At 40.7% G+C, this 17,528-nt stretch overlaps 1 protein-coding gene across 2 annotated transcripts in view; it reads left to right on the top strand.

Moving 5' to 3' along the window:
* LOC102782454 (cyclin and CBS domain divalent metal cation transport mediator 4b) overlaps positions 1-12,865 on the top strand; it is a 38,750-nt gene extending 25,885 nt beyond the window's left edge. For both annotated transcript variants that reach the window (XM_006797281.3, XM_006797280.3), the window contains one exon: positions 8,876-12,865. In XM_006797281.3, coding sequence (XP_006797344.1) covers positions 8,876-9,421 — 546 coding nt within the window. In that variant the 3' untranslated portion in view covers positions 9,422-12,865. The remainder of the gene's footprint in view (positions 1-8,875) is intronic.
* The last annotated feature ends 4,663 nt before the right edge of the window (positions 12,866-17,528 follow it).

Here is a 17,528-nt window from a genome sequence, read left to right as displayed (position 1 = left end):
AATTTCTTTCTCATCACATAAAAAGAAAGAAGAAAACAAAAATATTCAGGAATTAGAAAAAAACATTAAATCACTAGAAGAAGCCTACGCGTCCCACCAAGATCAGGAAACATTGAACAAAATACGCAAAACAAAACTAGAATTAAATGAGATAATTGATAAAAAACAAAACAAAATTCTTAGTACAAAGACTACGCTTACAAAATTATGAACATGGTAATAAATCTGGTCAATTTCTAGCAAACCAGCTAAAAATAAATAAAGAAAAAACAACTATATGCGCTGTTCAAGATTCATCTGGGAACAAAGTAACAAATGAACAACATTTTCAGGGATTTCTATAAAAGATTGTATTCACCACAAATAAACCCATCTAAAAAGGAAATTGATCAGTTTTTAGACAACATAACTCTGTTGAGTGTAATTATTACACTCAAGCACTGGATTCGCCACTGACATCAGGTGAACTCCAGGAAGCCCTGATAAGTATGCCCAATAATAAGGCTCCAGGTCCAGACGGCTTTCCTGCAGAATTCTACAAAGAATTCTGGACGATTCTAGCACCAGTTTTTTACAGAACGTTGTTGGAAATCAAAGGGCAGACTTCCATCAAATATGAATTCTGCAAACATTAATCTCCTGTATATCCCTCAAGCTATCGTCCAATATCCCTTATAAATGTAGACCTTAAAATAATCTGCAAAGCTTTCTCAAAGAGACTAGAGAAAATAACCCCCCTCTTAATTCATCCTGACCAAACTGGTTTCATAAAAGGTAGGCACTCATCAACAAATACACGTAGATTACTTAATTTGATAGACTACTCATACAGTAAAAACCTTGGAACATAAAATCAGCCTTTATGCGGATGATGTGTTACTTTTTCTCCAAAACTCACAGACCAATATCTCTGGGGTGATTGAATTGCTAAACTCTTTTGCAAGAATATCAGATTACTCAATTAACTAGTCAAAATCTACAGTCCTTCCGATTAATTGCTCCTTCCATAATTTTTCGTCTACACCACTGCAATCGGGAAATATAAAATATTTAGGTATTAATGTTTCTCCCACGCTTGCAGATCTAACTAAATTAAACCATATCCCACTTTTAAAGAAGGTAGAAGGCGATCTGGCTAGATGGAAATGTTTACCCATATCACTCATGGGAAGGGTTGCCGCTATAAAAATGATGGTCTTGCCGAAAAGAAATTATTTATTCTCAATGATCCCAACTAAACCTCCACAAGATTGGTTCAGATCTCTAGATTCATACATGTCCAAATTCCTTTGGAAAAATAAACCCCCACGTATAAGCTTAAAAACACTACAAAAGACCAAGGATAAAGGAGGATTAGAACTACCTAACTTTCAGCACTATTTCTTAGCCAACAGGCTTCAGTTTATTTCAAGATGGCTAAAACATACCTTCTTAGATGAACCTTGGCTAGATGTAGAACAAGCACTTTGCAATAATCTAGAGATTTCAGATCTACCATTTATCAGCTCAAACATCCAACGACATGAATGCTTCAAAAGCGTCAACATCAGTTCTTCTCTGACAGCATGGTGGGAGTTTCTAAAATTGACGGAGTCTTCATTAATCCCATGCAAACATACACCTATCTGGAACAACCCTGACATATTACATAACAATAATATGATAAACCTTTCAGATTGGAGTGGTAAAGGAATCAAATATTTAGAACATATATTAGAAGGAACAGAATTTATTTCATTCGACAGACTAGTTACACAATATGGGATCAACAAGAATTTTTTTTTAGAATATCAACAAATTAAATCCATAGTAAAAAATAAATTTAAACTGGGTCAAGTTGAACGACAAACACCACCAAGTGTGGTTCAATTTCTTGCTCTTAAAACCCCCAAATTACTTTCCAAAATATACAGAATGCTTTCTAAAACAGATGAATCAATATCACTTCCTACTGCAAAATGGGAAGCGGATTTATCAGTTAACTTAGACCAAAACTTCTGGTCTCAGATTTGCTTAAAAACCTTTCATCTAATTAGAAATCCCAGTCTTCAATTAATTCAATACAAAATATGCACTATACAGGTCATCGGATGTTCATGATGGGCTTTACGTCTACCAACAACTGCTCACACTGCCAAACAAATTCACCGGACAATTATATCCACGCTCTTTGGTTCTGTCCACCAGTTCAGAAGTTTTGGAGCGAGATATGTGAAGACTTATAAAAGTGTCTGAAATGTAACATTCCAACTTCCCATTTAGTGTGTTTGTTGGGCAGCTTAGATAATGTCACTACAGAAAAGAATATAGCCCATATGGTTTTCACTGCCCTATGCATAGCCAAGAAAACAGTCCTCATGAACTGGAAAAATAAAAATAATCTTAATTCTAACCAATACATAAATTATCTATTAGATTACATTAGTCTTGATACAGCCTCTGCCACCACATCAGATCAATTGCTCTGGGCTCCTTTGATCAGCTCCATCACCTAGTGGGGGTGGGGGGGTCATAGTTTAGTCCCACCTTCGCTGTTGTGATTGGTATGGGGGTAGGGACAGGCTTAGGGCGTCGGGGGATTCCCCAGGAGCATCTTCTTTGGAGGGCTCAACCCGGGGTAGCGGTCATGGCCTATTAAGGGCTCTGTTGGCTCTTAGGTGACGGTTTCCTCGTGGCTGCGTGCAGCGGGGCTAGGGGAGGGTCTGTGCTGACGGACGTGGGTTACTGACCTGGTAGCCTGGCTGCCCCTGGGTGGGTCCGGGACGGGCGTGAGGTTCTGGGGGCGCTCCGTCTCTGGGCTGGGGCCCTGGCTGGGCCTCGGGGGCTTGGGTCCTGGTTGGTGTGTTGCCGGGGTTGTGGGCGGGTGGGTGTATGGGGGCCCAGTCCTGGCGCAGGGTGCCGCCGGTGCATCGAGCCACCTGGGAGGCTCTTCTACTGGTGGGGGAGGTTGTTACATCTTGCAGGAGATCTCCTCTCTTCAGGAACTCACTATGCAGGAGGGGGAGATACAGGAGAGGTGGAGGAAGATCTCAGCCTGGGTGTCTATTGTCTTGTGTAGTGTGGAAGATGAGTGGATGACAGGGTGGGTGCAATTTTCTCTGAGGTGGGGTCGGGTGGGCTGTCCCGGGCTCTGTGGGGCCGGGCGGCGCTGCTGTACTGGGCCCCGGTCCGGATGGGCCTGGGCCCCCTTTCCCTGGCGGGTTGCAGAGTATGAGGGTGCCTACTGGGGTCAGCGAGGGAGCTGGCCCCAGGGAGGGGTCACTTGCCCCTCCCTTCCTTCTCTCCCCATCTCCAGCTGCCTCCCTCTTCCCGCTCCACCACAATCACCCACACATGCAGGGCCTTGGGGTAAAGATGTGTCACCAGTGTGCAGGGGAGGCATCCCCCCCTGTCCCCTTCTGGCTGCCTGTGCCTCAATTTTATCTCACAACTTAGACATTCACATTACTCACACTCTCATAACACATACATATAGGATCTTGGGGGTGGGCATGCTACACGGAATCCAAAAGACCATCAGGGTGTACAACCTCACCCCTGGCGTCGTTGCCCACCTCTCAATTTTAAATACACGTAGACATTGAGGGCTAGCAGGAGGGGCTATGCGCTTACCTGCTGCTCTCTGGCAGGTACAGTGGGGCAAAAAAGTATTTAGTCAGCCACCGATTGTGCAAGTTCCCCCACTTAAAATGATGACAGAGGTCAGTAATTTGCACCAGAGGTACACTTCAACTGTGAGAGACAGAATGTGAAAAAAAAATCCATGAATTCACATGGTAGGATTTGTAAAGAATTTATTCGTAAATCAGGGTGGAAAATAAGTATTTGGTCACCTCAAACAAGGAAAATCCCTGGCTCTCACAGACCTGTAACGTCTTCTGTAAGAAGCTTTTCTGTCCCCCACTCGTTACCTGTATGAATGGCACCTGTTTGACCTCATCATCTGTATAAAAGACACCTGTCCACAGCCTCAACCAGTCAGACTCCAAACTCCGCCATGGCCAAGACCAAAGAGCTTTCGAAGGACACCAGGAAAAGAATTGTAGACCTGCACCAGACTGGGAAGAGTGAATCTACAATAGGCAAGCAGCTTGGTGTGAAAAAATCAACTGTGGGAGCAATCATCAGAAAATGGAAGACATACAAGACCACTGATAATTAGGGGTGGGTTTTTATAATCGATTTATCGATTAAAATCGATTCTGGCTTGGATAACGTAAAATCGATTCATTAAAATCCTGAATCGATTTTTTAATATAAATTTATTTTGCCCGAAATGCCAGAATCTCTGGTGAAATCTCACAAAATTTCAACAACCACCAAACAGCTAAGACAGTAAATGAGAGCAGGAACACGGATTCTGCACAAAGACTTAAACACACAGCTCAACCCGCGGATCAGAATCAGTGAGATGTCGCCTTTCTCACCTGACCGCACGGACACGGTCGGGGGTGAAAGCCGACAGCTCGCTGATTCTGATCTGTCGGCGGGTCCGCGCTTTGTGTTCACGCCCTTTATGAGCTGATTCTAAAGCTGTTAGTTTTATCTCCCTCCAAACAATATTGACCGAACCAGCAGCAAAAGAAGATCCAAACTACACTTCACATAAACATCGTCAGGTATTCACTCTTACTTTTACTGTTTTGCTTCAACCACGATGCACAGCTCTCTCTCTCACTCTCCCCCTCTCTCTCTCTCTCTGTACTGTTTTCTGCATTATTCCCTTGCTTGTTACGCACAAGTCTACCGTTGTTTACAGCACTGTCGGCTGATGGGGTTTTTTTTTCGTTTTATATACAGTGGGGCAAAAAAGTATTTAGTCAGCCACCGATTGTGCAAGTTCCCCCACTTAAAATGATGACAGAGGTCAGTAATTTGCACCAGAGGTACACTTCAACTGTGAGAGACAGAATGTGAAAAAAAAATCCATGAATTCACATGGTAGGATTTGTAAAGAATTTATTCGTAAATCAGGGTGGAAAATAAGTATTTGGTCACCTCAAACAAGGAAAATCCCTGGCTCTCACAGACCTGTAACGTCTTCTGTAAGAAGCTTTTCTGTCCCCCACTTGTTATCTGTATGAATGGCACCTGTTTGACCTCATCATCTGTATAAAAGACACCTGTCCACAGCCTCAACCAGTCAGACTCCAAACTCCGCCATGGGCAAGACCAAAGAGCTTTCGAAGGACACCAGGAAAAGAATTGTAGACCTGCACCAGACTGGGAAGAGTGAATCTACAATAGGCAAGCAGCTTGGTGTGAAAAAATCAACTGTGGGAGCAATCATCAGAAAATGGAAGACATACAAGACCACTGATAATCTCCCTCGATCTGGGGCTCCACGCAAGATCTCATCCCGTGGGGTCAAAATGATCATGAGAACGGTAAGCAAAGATCCCAGAACCACACAGGGGGACCTGGTGAATGACCTGCAGAGAGCTGGGACCAAAGTAACAAAGGTCACCATCAGTAACACACTACAACGGCAGGGAATCAAATCCCACAGTGCCAGACGTGTTCCGCTGCTGAAGCCAGTGCATGTCCAGGCCCGTCTGAAGTTTGCCAGAGAGCACATGGATGATACAGCAGAGGATTGGGAGAATGTCATGTGGTCAGATGAAACCAAAGTAGAACTTTTTGGTATAAACTCAACTCGTCGTGTTTGGAGGAAGAAGAATACTGAGTTGCATCCCAAGAACACCATACCTACTGTGAAGCATGGGGGTGGAAACATCATGCTATGGGGTTGTTTTTCTGCCAAGGGGACAGGACGACTGATCCGTGTTAAGGACAGAATGAATGGGGCCAAGTATCGTGAGATTTTGAGCCAAAACCTCCTTCCATCAGTGAGAACTTTGAAGATGAAACGAGGCTGGGTCTTCCAACATGACAATGATCCAAAACACACCGCCCGGGCAACAAAGGAGTGGCTCCGTAAGAAGCATTTGAAAGTCCTGGAGTGGCCTAGCCAGTCTCCAGACCTCAACCCCATAGAAAATCTGTGGCGGGAGTTGAAAGTCCGTGTTGCTCGGCGACAGCCCCAAAACATCACTGCTCTTGAGAAGATCTGCATGGAGGAATGGGCCAAAATACCAGCTACTGTGTGTGCAAACCTGGTAAAGACCTATAGTAAACGTTTGACCTCTGTTATTGCCAACAAAGGTTATGTTACAAAGTATTGAGTTGTATTTTTGTTATTGACCAAATACTTATTTTCCACCCTGATTTACGAATAAATTCTTTACAAATCCTACCATGTGAATTCATGGATTTTTTTTTCACATTCTGTCTCTCACAGTTGAAGTGTACCTCTGGTGCAAATTACTGACCTCTGTCATCATTTTAAGTGGGGGAACTTGCACAATCGGTGGCTGACTAAATACTTTTTTGCCCCACTGTACTTCCGAAAAGAAAACCTAATTTCTGCCATTCAATACTGAACAAATTTAAACTTTTTAGAATTATGCAAAATGCAAAACGCTTAGCCGTGTCTCTAATAAAACCGCTGTAACTTCAGAGGTAATGTTCACGTGTTGATTAATGGTTTTCTTTCGTTTTTGATGTACTGCAGAATATTTTTATAAAATCCCAGGCCAGGAAAATCGCCTTCATGTTTTTCTGTGCTTTATCCTCAGCTACTTTGACACAAAGGCATCTGCTGTGATGCTCACACCTTTGATAAAGTCAGTGTGTCAGCTTCCTTTTTATAGATACAAAAATATGTAACTGTACTGATCTGAATTATAATATTTCTGACTGTCAAAATTTACCAGATTCAAATCGCAGTGAATCGAATCGAATCGAATCGAATTAAATCGAATCGTGGATCGAATCGATTCGGAACCTTGTGAATCGGAATTGAATCGATTCTAGAAATCAGTGACGATACCCAGCCCTACTGATAATCTCCCTCGATCTGGGGCTCCACACAAGATCTCATCCCGTGGGGTCAAAATGATCATGAGAACGGTGAGCAAAGATCCCAGAACCACACGGGGGGACCTGGTGAATGACCTGCAGAGAGCTGGGACCAAAGTAACAAAGGTCACCATCAGTAACACACTACAACGGCAGGGAATCAAATCCCACAGTGCCAGACGTGTTCCGCTGCTGAAGCCAGTGCATGTCCAGGCCCGTCTGAAGTTTGCCAGAGAGCACATGGATGATACAGCAGAGGATTGGGAGAATGTCATGTGGTCAGATGAAACCAAAGTAGAACTTTTTGGTATAAACTCAACTCGTCATGTTTGGAGGAAGAAGAATACTGAGTTGCATCCCAAGAACACCATACCTACTGTGAAGCATGGGGGTGGAAACATCATGCTATGGGGCTGTTTTTCTGCCAAGGGGACAGGACGACTGATCCGTGTTAAGGACAGAATGAATGGGGCCAAGTATCGTGAGATTTTGAGCCAAAACCTCCTTCCATCAGTGAGAACTTTGAAGATGAAACGAGGCTGGGTCTTCCAACATGACAATGATCCAAAACACACCGCCCGGGCAACAAAGGAGTGGCTCCGTAAGAAGCATTTGAAAGTCCTGGAGTGGCCTAGCCAGTCTCCAGACCTCAACCCCATAGAAAATCTGTGGCGGGAGTTGAGAGTCCGTGTTGCTCGGCGACAGCCCCAAAACATCACTGCTCTTGAGAAAATCTGCATGGAGGAATGGGCCAAAATACCAGCTACTGTGTGTGCAAACCTGGTAAAGACCTATAGTAAACGTTTGACCTCTGTTATTGCCAACAAAGGTTATGTTACAAAGTATTGAGTTGTATTTTTGTTATTGACCAAATACTTATTTTCCACCCTGATTTACGAATAAATTCTTTACAAATCCTACCATGTGAATTCATGGATTTTTTTTTCACATTCTGTCTCTCACAGTTGAAGTGTACCTCTGGTGCAAATTACTGACCTCTGTCATCATTTTAAGTGGGGGAACTTGCACAATCGGTGGCTGACTAAATACTTTTTTGCCCCACTGTAACTCCATGCCCTCCTCGGTTTTAAAGGTACCTTTGAACACACATGCATCAACACTACATATGAGCGGGTGGAGGGAGGTTTGGGGTCTTCCTTGGTCTCTTGTGTTCTGGGGGCCTCTGGATGTCTGGAGTTTTGATCTCCTCCATACCTGCTTGATGCCCTGGTGGACGGGCTGTGGCTCCCCACACCCTCTAGCAGATCATTACATGAAGGAACCTTTTAAAACAAGCGCGTTCATGCTCACAGGTGTACACACGGGTGCTCACACACACAAACTACACCCTTATTGGCTCCTACCTCAAAGCCCACTGTGCGCTGTCGATCTTACGTGCTGCACAATAATGTTTAATATTTAGTATTTACAGTTATATTCCCATATATCATCGTGATGTTGTTTATTCTATTGCTCTCGTTTTCTTCTGCTTGTTTTCTTTTTTCATTCTCAACAGGTGAAATTAAAAAAGTATCTACTGTTATCTATTATTAGCTAATTTATTGTGATGGTGTTGTTTTTATTATGTTGCTCTTTAGTGATCGTGGTGATCCAGGTGTTTTGTTTGTTTTTCTTTTTTTTCTTCTTCCCTTTCTCACCATCTCTTCTCCTCTCTATTTTTCTTTCTCTCCCTCTCTTTCTTTCATTCTTTCTCCCTGTCCTGTCCCCCAGTCATGTCTGTCCCGTCCTTAAAAAACGAAAATAAAATAAATACATAATTATAATAAAGGTCAATCAAATGGACCAATATGGCAAGGCCATGATGATCCACTTGGTAAAGTAAATCCACTTGGCATCTTTCTTGGCTTTCAGACAACAATTCTGATAGCTAAAGATCCAAACGGGACAGGCAAAAAAAAAAAAAATCTATTCACCCTTGTTTTGTCTTGCATAGATCACTCGTCCTCAGTACCAGAATGGCCTGCTGGCATCGAGGCTGGACAGCACACCACAGTCTCCAGAGGGCAGTCACACACGCCTAGACACGTCGGTTTCTTTGCCCCCTTTAACGCCACCAGGGCCACACACCCCACTGCCACTGGCCACACCTCCTGTGAAGCGCCCTGCATCCAATTCTCAGCCAACACCTCTGAGTGACCGTACCACACTGCCCCAAACCACCTCTTCTTCCTCCAGCAGAAGGCCAAGCCATTCTTTGCCCCAGGCCACTCCATCTCCAAGCAACCACGCCCCTATCTCCCAAACTCCTCCTTCCTCCATGAGCACCGTCCTGTGTGCCCAAAACCCCAATCTAACTCTGAGCTCCACCCTTTCCTCCAAGTCTCCGCTATCTCCGCCCTCTGTCAGCCCAGAGAACGGGCCAGGAGAGACTACTTCTCTGCTCAGTGACCAGCAGAACTGCATGGGCCCCCACCGGCCCAGCCATCCTCACCCACATGTTCACACAATCAGTCACGCACATACTGAAAGCACCATCTAACTCAAATCCCTCTGGGATTACCAAAACTACCTGTGCACTCACTATCTCACATTACATACCACACGGGCACTAATTCTGGTTCCTGTTTGCTTGCTGTCACCTGACCCTTCCTTTTGACAAGAAGCTGAGGAGCTCAACAGTCTGTGAGACCAACAGACTTCCTCCTCTGTACCTTCCTGCATGTTTCCCTACCAACACTGAAAAAAGACCAAGGTGAGAATACAAAGAGAGAAAAAGGAACCCTAATGAATATTGTATTCTTTACATGTTAAAATAGTATAGCAGAGGAAAAAAGAGCAAACAAAGCAAGACAGAAGGAAAACAAAGCAATAATAATTATAAATAAATTACATGTTCATAAAGGAGTAGGAAGAAGCATAAACTTATTTAATCCCACTCACTTTACAATATTTAGTAATTAATAGTCTACACTTTTTTCTGTTTATGCCCTGTCCATCAGAAATTCTTCATTACAATTACTTTACATGTTAAATGTATTTTTTAAATTATACATCTATATATGTATAAGTATATATATTAGTATAGTATATATATATTTCTTTTAATTATATATATTTTTTATTTACACAGGGTTGCGTCTGTACATCTTTTGAAGATTACTTCCCTTAAGTTGTATCTGTTATGCATATAGTTGTGGGTTTTCCCTCTCTCCAGGTTTTTGACATTTTTGCTCTCACATTATTATAATAGGGTAAAAGGAATTGGGCCCAGGCAATAAATACAATTTTATTTTTGCTCATAATTTTGGATTCTAGCAGTTATGGAAGCAGAACAACAAAAATGAGCACTACATGTGTTTTGAAAGAAAATACTACAAAATCTCTTCAAATAGAACTAAAACTTTGGCTGTTAACGTCATCACATTAATAGAACAGACATCCCTACTTTAATCCTTATCCCTACTATGCAGTTTAACATAAGACGTTTTTGCTGTTGTTTTATTTCAGCTGCATGGACGTTTGAGTTTATCTTTATCAAGACTGACATTTCCAAAAGTACTAGAGTTAATAGTTGAGGTTTATTCCATTAGTGATCATTTATTCAGTTTCTTGTTAATGACAGCCTTCTTGACTTGTTTTTTGAAACTGAGGCTGATTCTAAGAAGTCATTGTTGTGACAGATGAACACTTTTATTTTTCTTATTTCAAAAGAACCAGATTCACTGTATTGAACCGCTTCTTCAGTATAAGTTGACACATACTGAAAAACTGGTGGTGATGCATGTTGTAACCTGTTTTAAACCAAATAGACACATTCTATTATTATTATTATGTCTGATCTTTTGGGGAAAAAAGGCTGGACTTTTCCTTATTTCAGGAAGCCAATGGTTTTGAAAAAGTCTTTATGTCAGGTAAATCAATCAGCACAATGGCGAAAATTACTTATGTATTTATTTTATAAAACAAACAAAAAAAAAACCCCCGTGGCTTCCTGAAAAAAAGCTCAAAAATTGTAGCTTCAAATTTGTTAATTGGTAATAAAAATCACGAATTAAGGTGTAATTAAGGTGCTAAAACACTGGTACAGTCCTTTAATGCAGTGTCACTAGATCTGTGAAGGTGGGTGTCGGTTTGTGCCTACCTCCTTTAAAATTTATTTAATTTCCAGGAGCAATATTAAAATATTTATTTTGAATAATATCAATCTATGAGTATTTGACATTTAATTTGTTATTTATTTGACTTTTATTTATTTTTTGCTTACTTTTACTTTTGACAAGTTAGAGGACAGGCAGGACAGATAATATTTATCTTGACTGTCTTCCACTTCCAGTACATATCCCTCGCTGTGAATATAGCGTCCATCCAAAAGAGGCTGAAAGAACTGGACATCAACTGTTTGCAACACTTTGTGTTCACTGATATGTCTGATCTCTTTGTTATAAATTCTCTACTAAAGCTAAGTTTGATGCTGCTTAAACCTCAACAACATTGAGATGAGGATTTAAATATTCCAGAGCAACCAAAGTCTGTGCTAGCTTCGAATGATCTTAAATAGGACTATAGTTAATTAGAAATATTGGTGCAATTTTTAGAATTAAACATTACATAAGTAGGTTAAAATCTGTTAGCTTTGCAAAAGACTGGAAACTGACTACCTCTAAACATCTCTGAAGCCTTTGGAATAAAACAAAAACAGACTAACTGGAATCTACAGTGTATTTTCCTTTAAAACTGTAGTATGTTTATTTGGTTGGTTAACATTGTTTAGTTTTTAGCACCTTTAGCATTTAGGTCTTATAAAAACACAAAAAGGCAGATTTCCATTGTGATTTTTTTGGTAATGTTTTCAAATGTAAGTCTATTTTCACCCGACTACACACTGCACTGTAATCAAGTACATTTGAGATGTAGTACAAAGTACAGTTGTACAGTCAGACACGGTGTAGATCAGTTGTAATCTCGAGGTGCTGAAACACAGTCTCAAACTAGTGCTGCCCCCACTTCGCTGCTCTAGAAAATTGTTGAGTTGCCAGTAAGCACAAGGTTAATAAGCGATGGGCAAAAGTCGGCTTATGACTTGATCTTAGAATGTAGCTTGTTTGAATTTAATGGACAACAAACTTCACGGTGATTCACACCAGTAGTTTTAACCTTTCCCTTAAAAATCCTCTCTGTCCTTGTTCAGTATTCTAGACCAGAGATACATTCATATCCTTGATACAATGTGAACTACATTTTAAAGTGTATTTGTAAATAGTACTGTTCAGCCCATGTTAAGAAGAATGATTATTTTCCGCTAGATGAGGAGAAGGGTGAGGGTTAAGTACAATGTTAAAGCTGCTAGCATGTAATCTATCTTTTTTCCCATCTGTCTAAAAGACAGTTGAACTGACTTTAACGATAACATAAGAGAGACTATTTTTTTGAAGATCTAGTGAAAGATATTTATTTGAAAAAATACCGACGTATAAGCTAGTTTTACAAAAATGCATATGAGTTACGTAGCATAAAACTCTACACAGATTCACTGTGAGTCAGTTGTTTTGGGATTGAATTAATGTTTTTATTCCTCAATCTTGCTTTGAAGTGGATTCCATTGTAGTTTAGACCATATTCTTAGGGCTGTAAGGGTACACAAAACTCACTGTTGGTCACAAGTGCAAACGAATACTTTGTTTAATTTATACTTAAAACTAATAAGTGTTTAACTCACACAATTTCCAAAACCAAGGAAGTCTTATCATGAAATGAACTTTGTATACCCTTACACCCATATTGTCATTATTTCAGTTTTGTACCTCAATGATGCATATTGCAAAACTGATTTTTTATGGGCTCAAAATGTGGTCATAAATATTTTGTACTTGTAAATCGGTTTTGTACTTGTAAATCAGGATTTGTATGTGTAAAAAAAAAATTGTGTGTGCGTAAAAAAGGTTTGTATGTGTAAAAAAAGATTTGTGCGTGCGTAAAAAAGATTTGTGTGTGGACTTAGCCAAAAAAAACCCTGCAAGTTACAAGTACGAATTTTGACCCTATTTTTCTTCCTTTCATCTGATTGGTCAATGTCATGTCAATCACAAATGTAACAATCCAATCAGAGAACAGATGGGTTTGGCTGTCAGAGGGGCACTTTTTTGAACTGCAGGTCCTTGAAGGGTAATACAGGTTGAAGCTGGAGGCAGTGTTGCCAACTTAGCGACTTTGTCGCTATATTTAGCGAGTTTTCAGACCCCCTAGCGATTTTTTTTCTAAAAAAAGTCGCTAAAAAAAGACGTGAAAGCGCATATCGCTTTTACTCTCAACAAGCAGCGGGTGCTGTAACACAGTCAGTTCTTCTTTTACTCTTTTACTCTTATGCTGTTTTGTGGATCACAAGGTTTAAAACTACTTATAAACACACACACACAAAGTAACTCCACCAGAGTGCCTATTTCGGGTCACTTTTGCCAGTCCAAGCCTGGGTAAAGGAGCAGGGTTGGAATTGTGACATTAAAAAAAAACAATAATTGCTAAAAGAAATTTAATTTGTAGTTCTAAATAAACTCTAAATGCATTTAGGACGTTTTTTACTCACTTTATGTCTCTTCCACGATGTTATTTCTCTCTCCAACAACATAGGTTACAATTACATTAGCATGACCAATTATGCAAATTAGGTGATGACGTCATTTAGCGACTTCTAGGACAACCAATAGCGATTTTCCTTACTGAGGAGTTGGCAACACTGGCTGGAGGATCTCTATATAAATATCCGATAGCAGCTAGGTCCCCTAACTTTCAGTAGCTGTTGAAAGGATAAAGTTGTGGTATATCAGTGGTTAGAAATACCATTATTACTTTAGGATTAGTTTAACACAAAGTCAGGGCTGACCCGGGACCATTGCTGTGAGTCACAGTGCGCAGCATAAAAGTCCTTTCAGATCTGACGCAGGATGTGCTGCTAATGCTAACTGCTAACTAAAAGCAAAGGATCCAGAATTTGTTGCTGGCTGCTGAGCTCTGTGGGTTTTTGCAGCAGCTCTACCTGTACTAGATGCACCTGCTCCTCGTCTTTTCTATCTCTGACTTTATGTCCTCTACAAGAGTTTCTGGTTTTTTTTGCTAGTTCTTCAAATGTTCAATAAAAACATCTATGCTAATTCATAACGAAGAAAGCTTTGTGATGAAGACTGTCATTTCCAAAACACTGCCCGCCCCCACCCCGCGGTCCGCAGCGCTGTTGAAAAGGCTGTGGAAGTCCCTATATTAAACACGTAGACCTGTGACACAAAAATCACCAAACTCGGACGACCACAGACTGTTTTCCTTCGTGGTGATGAAGGAAAACGCTGGGTTGGCATGTAAAAGGGCATTTATTCCCTTCAAAGACCTGCAGTTCAAAAAAAGCCCCCTCCGACAGCCAAACCCATCTGTTCTCTGATTGGATTGTTACATTTGTGATTGACATGACATTGACCAATCAGATGAAAGGAAGAAAAATAGGGTCAAAATTCATACTTGTAACTTGCAGGGGTTTTTTTTGGCTAAGTCCACACACAAATCTTTTTTACGCACGCACAAATCTTTTTTACACATACAAATCTTTTTTACGCACACACAAATCTTTTTTACGCACACACAAATTTTTTTTACACATACAAATCTTTTTTACACACACACAAATTTTTTTTACACATACAAATCCTGATTTACAAGTACAAAACCGATTTACAAGTACAAAATATTTATGACCACATTTTGAGCCCATAATTTTTGAGCATAGAACAAAACTGTAGCCTTGCAGTATTCCATTATCAGCATACCAGACACTAGGGGAGGTCCGGGCAGCTAATTTTTGCCCAGGGGACAAATATAAGTAAAAACTAGCCATGGAAAATAGCTGCACTATGTGAAAATATAGAGTTTATTTAGCAGGATCTTTCTGACCAGGGCAAAAAAACCTGTCTGTTTAAAGCATATATATGTATAGTCAAACTAGCCTTATGTTCTGTTTCAAGAAAATGTCCATTTCTGGTTAATACATGTCATGTAGCAATTAGTTTTACTGGTTTCCAGTAAAGCCACTGGTTGGCTGTTTGACTACCAGTTTGTGTACTGGGAAATGTGAAAACTTACTAAGTAACGTTGTATTTATTGTAAACGTTCTATTTATAATTTGTTTGTTTTTATGTGCACAAGGTATCTGTCAAAATGGGCTTCCGGCTGTAACACGCAGCTTTTATTGGGTTACTTTGCCCAGAAACACTGTGTTCATTTCTTCTTATTGTTGCTTGTGTTATATTACTGTAAATATTCTGTACATGAAGAGGTGCTGGGACACATGGAAAAAAGAGCTTTACTTGTAATGGAAGATGAAACATGATTTTTCCCCTTGTTTTACTAGGAAGGCATTGCATAGCAATAAACAATGCACAAAGTTGGCCTCAATTAATAATTTACTTCTACTGTCTTCTATAGTATTCTTCATAAACGGCATGAAAACCAAAGCTAATTTTCTCTGCCAAAATCTTTCTTTTATTTTCTACTCTCCTCCTACACTTCCTTGTCACTTTTCCTCATCTGTTTTTTTTTCACCCTGTCTTATTTCTGTTCATCTCCTGCTGGATAAAGCTATTGAAATTCCTTTGGCTTCTGGCTTATCAAGAACACCTGCTGTGTTGGTTTTAACACTGCATTAGTGCTGGGATTAAACCCACACAAAGCTTAAACGTTTTATGAAGCACAGTGAGGTTTCCTGCATTGTGTATCACTTGAAATTGTTTGAGGTTTCATGCATTGAGGGTGAAATACATTTAGCAAATTCCAACTGCATGTTTGCTGTTTGATTAGTTTTTCTGAGTTGCAGAGCAAATGTAAGAAAAGTCAGTGACAAACTGACAAATACAAAACTCCAGGCCCTGAAGGCAAAAAAAGTCTGCTTTCCCTTTCCTTCTGTGCCCAGAATACCTGTTTAGCAGGTTTAAGTGTAACTATACATTTTTCTTTTATTGCAAGGGTTGAGCAGAGATGGAGCACTTCCAAATAAGGATTGTGTAATTAAAGCAATGTGTATATATTATTTTCTAACTACTGTAAGGCATAAAAAGCAAAACGAAATCTGAGGTTAATAAAGCTGAGATATATTTCTCTACAGAAAATATGTCTGACTCTGTGTCTGCAGGAAAATGAGCTTATTTCACATTAACTGTTGTGAGAATTGTTAGAAGACATCTGAGAAAGTCACGAGGCAAAGTCCAGTCCAAACAGTGGTTGCAGACATGAAGCAAAAGAAGATTATTTCCATCTTCCAGTGCCAAGGCCCCAGCACAGAACAGAACAGGCCTCGGTGACAACAGATATGATATTAAGTGTGAGGTAGTACAAAATAAGGATCTGAGGTGGGCTGCAAAGTGGATTGCAAATGTATAGCAACTGTGTGCACACTGAGGCTAAAGCAGCCTAAGTAGCACGTCCTATCTGAGATTTACTGGATGGGTGATTTATTAGTTGTGTAGAAGGTCATAACCGAAGTAATCAGCTATTACTCTCCCCAGCTGGCTCCCTCACACCACCACAGATGCAGGGTCTTGAGGTACAGGTGTGTCACTGAGGTGAAGGGGAGACATTCCTCCTCTGTCCCCTTCTGAGTGTGTTAGTGTGTGTACAGTGTTAATTTTTGTGTGTCTCCATGTTGGGCAAGTGTTGAGTATTTGTATATGTGTGCATAAGGGTGGGATTGCATGTTTGTGTCTGCGTATGCCTGTTTATCTATGTTTATGTGTCAGGTTGGGTCTTAGACTATCTCTCTGAGAACATTTCAGGACCCCCCATATGTGGGGACCTATCTCCCCCCACCACACTCCGGTGATTCCTTCTTGAGCTCTTGTGCTCTGGGGGGCCTCTAGATGTCTGGGGCCTGGATCTCCTCCAGGTCCTGGGGGCAGGGCTATGGCTCCCCACACCTCAGCTGTTTGTTTGCTGGCATTGAGAGCAGCTGATTAACATGGATTGCACCTGAGGTTGATTTTGTGGCCTACCTGAAATACTTCTTTGTTTGATTTACTGCACAAATATAAAAGAAAAGGAGAAAAGGGAGCACACATTGCAGGGCGGCTTTTATTCCTTTATGTTAAACAGCATGAGAAATTAGTGAAAAATCAGTGACTTGAAATAAATAAAATTATTAAAAGCTTTACTGAGACACAAAATCATGTCACCAGGGGCACTGCCTGAAAAATAGAAGATGCTAGAATATTATTTTAGATTATTAGACATTTGTACGGACTTATGTGGTAGGGGTCATCAAGTCTGAAGTCTCGCACTATGTTGAATTCAAAAAGTTCATTAATAATTATGAACCTATAAATGCTGCTGTTGACAAAGCTGATTAGAAATAGGGTTATCTGAAGTTCAGGGTCAGGACCACACGTCAAACATTCTCTACCCTATAAGTTACAGTTGTGTTTTCATGCCATAGGCATTCCAGGGATCTGCAAGAAGCCCCCCCCCCCCCCCCCCCCCAAAATGTCTTAAAATGCTTTAACATGTGTGGTGTTGTGGTCCTTATTCATAATTTTCTGATTTCCTAATCACTGATAAGTCTGCTCATGGTAAGTAAAAAAAACAGCAGTACAACCTAACAGGGATGTGTAATGTGAGAG

The sequence above is a fragment of the Neolamprologus brichardi genome, chromosome 7, assembly GCF_056152115.1.
Source record: "Neolamprologus brichardi isolate AB-2024 chromosome 7, ASM5615211v1, whole genome shotgun sequence".
Classification (NCBI taxonomy): Eukaryota; Metazoa; Chordata; class Actinopteri; order Cichliformes; family Cichlidae; genus Neolamprologus; species Neolamprologus brichardi.
Note: the sequence above shows the minus strand (reverse complement) of the source record. Positions and strands in the feature narration are given on the sequence as shown.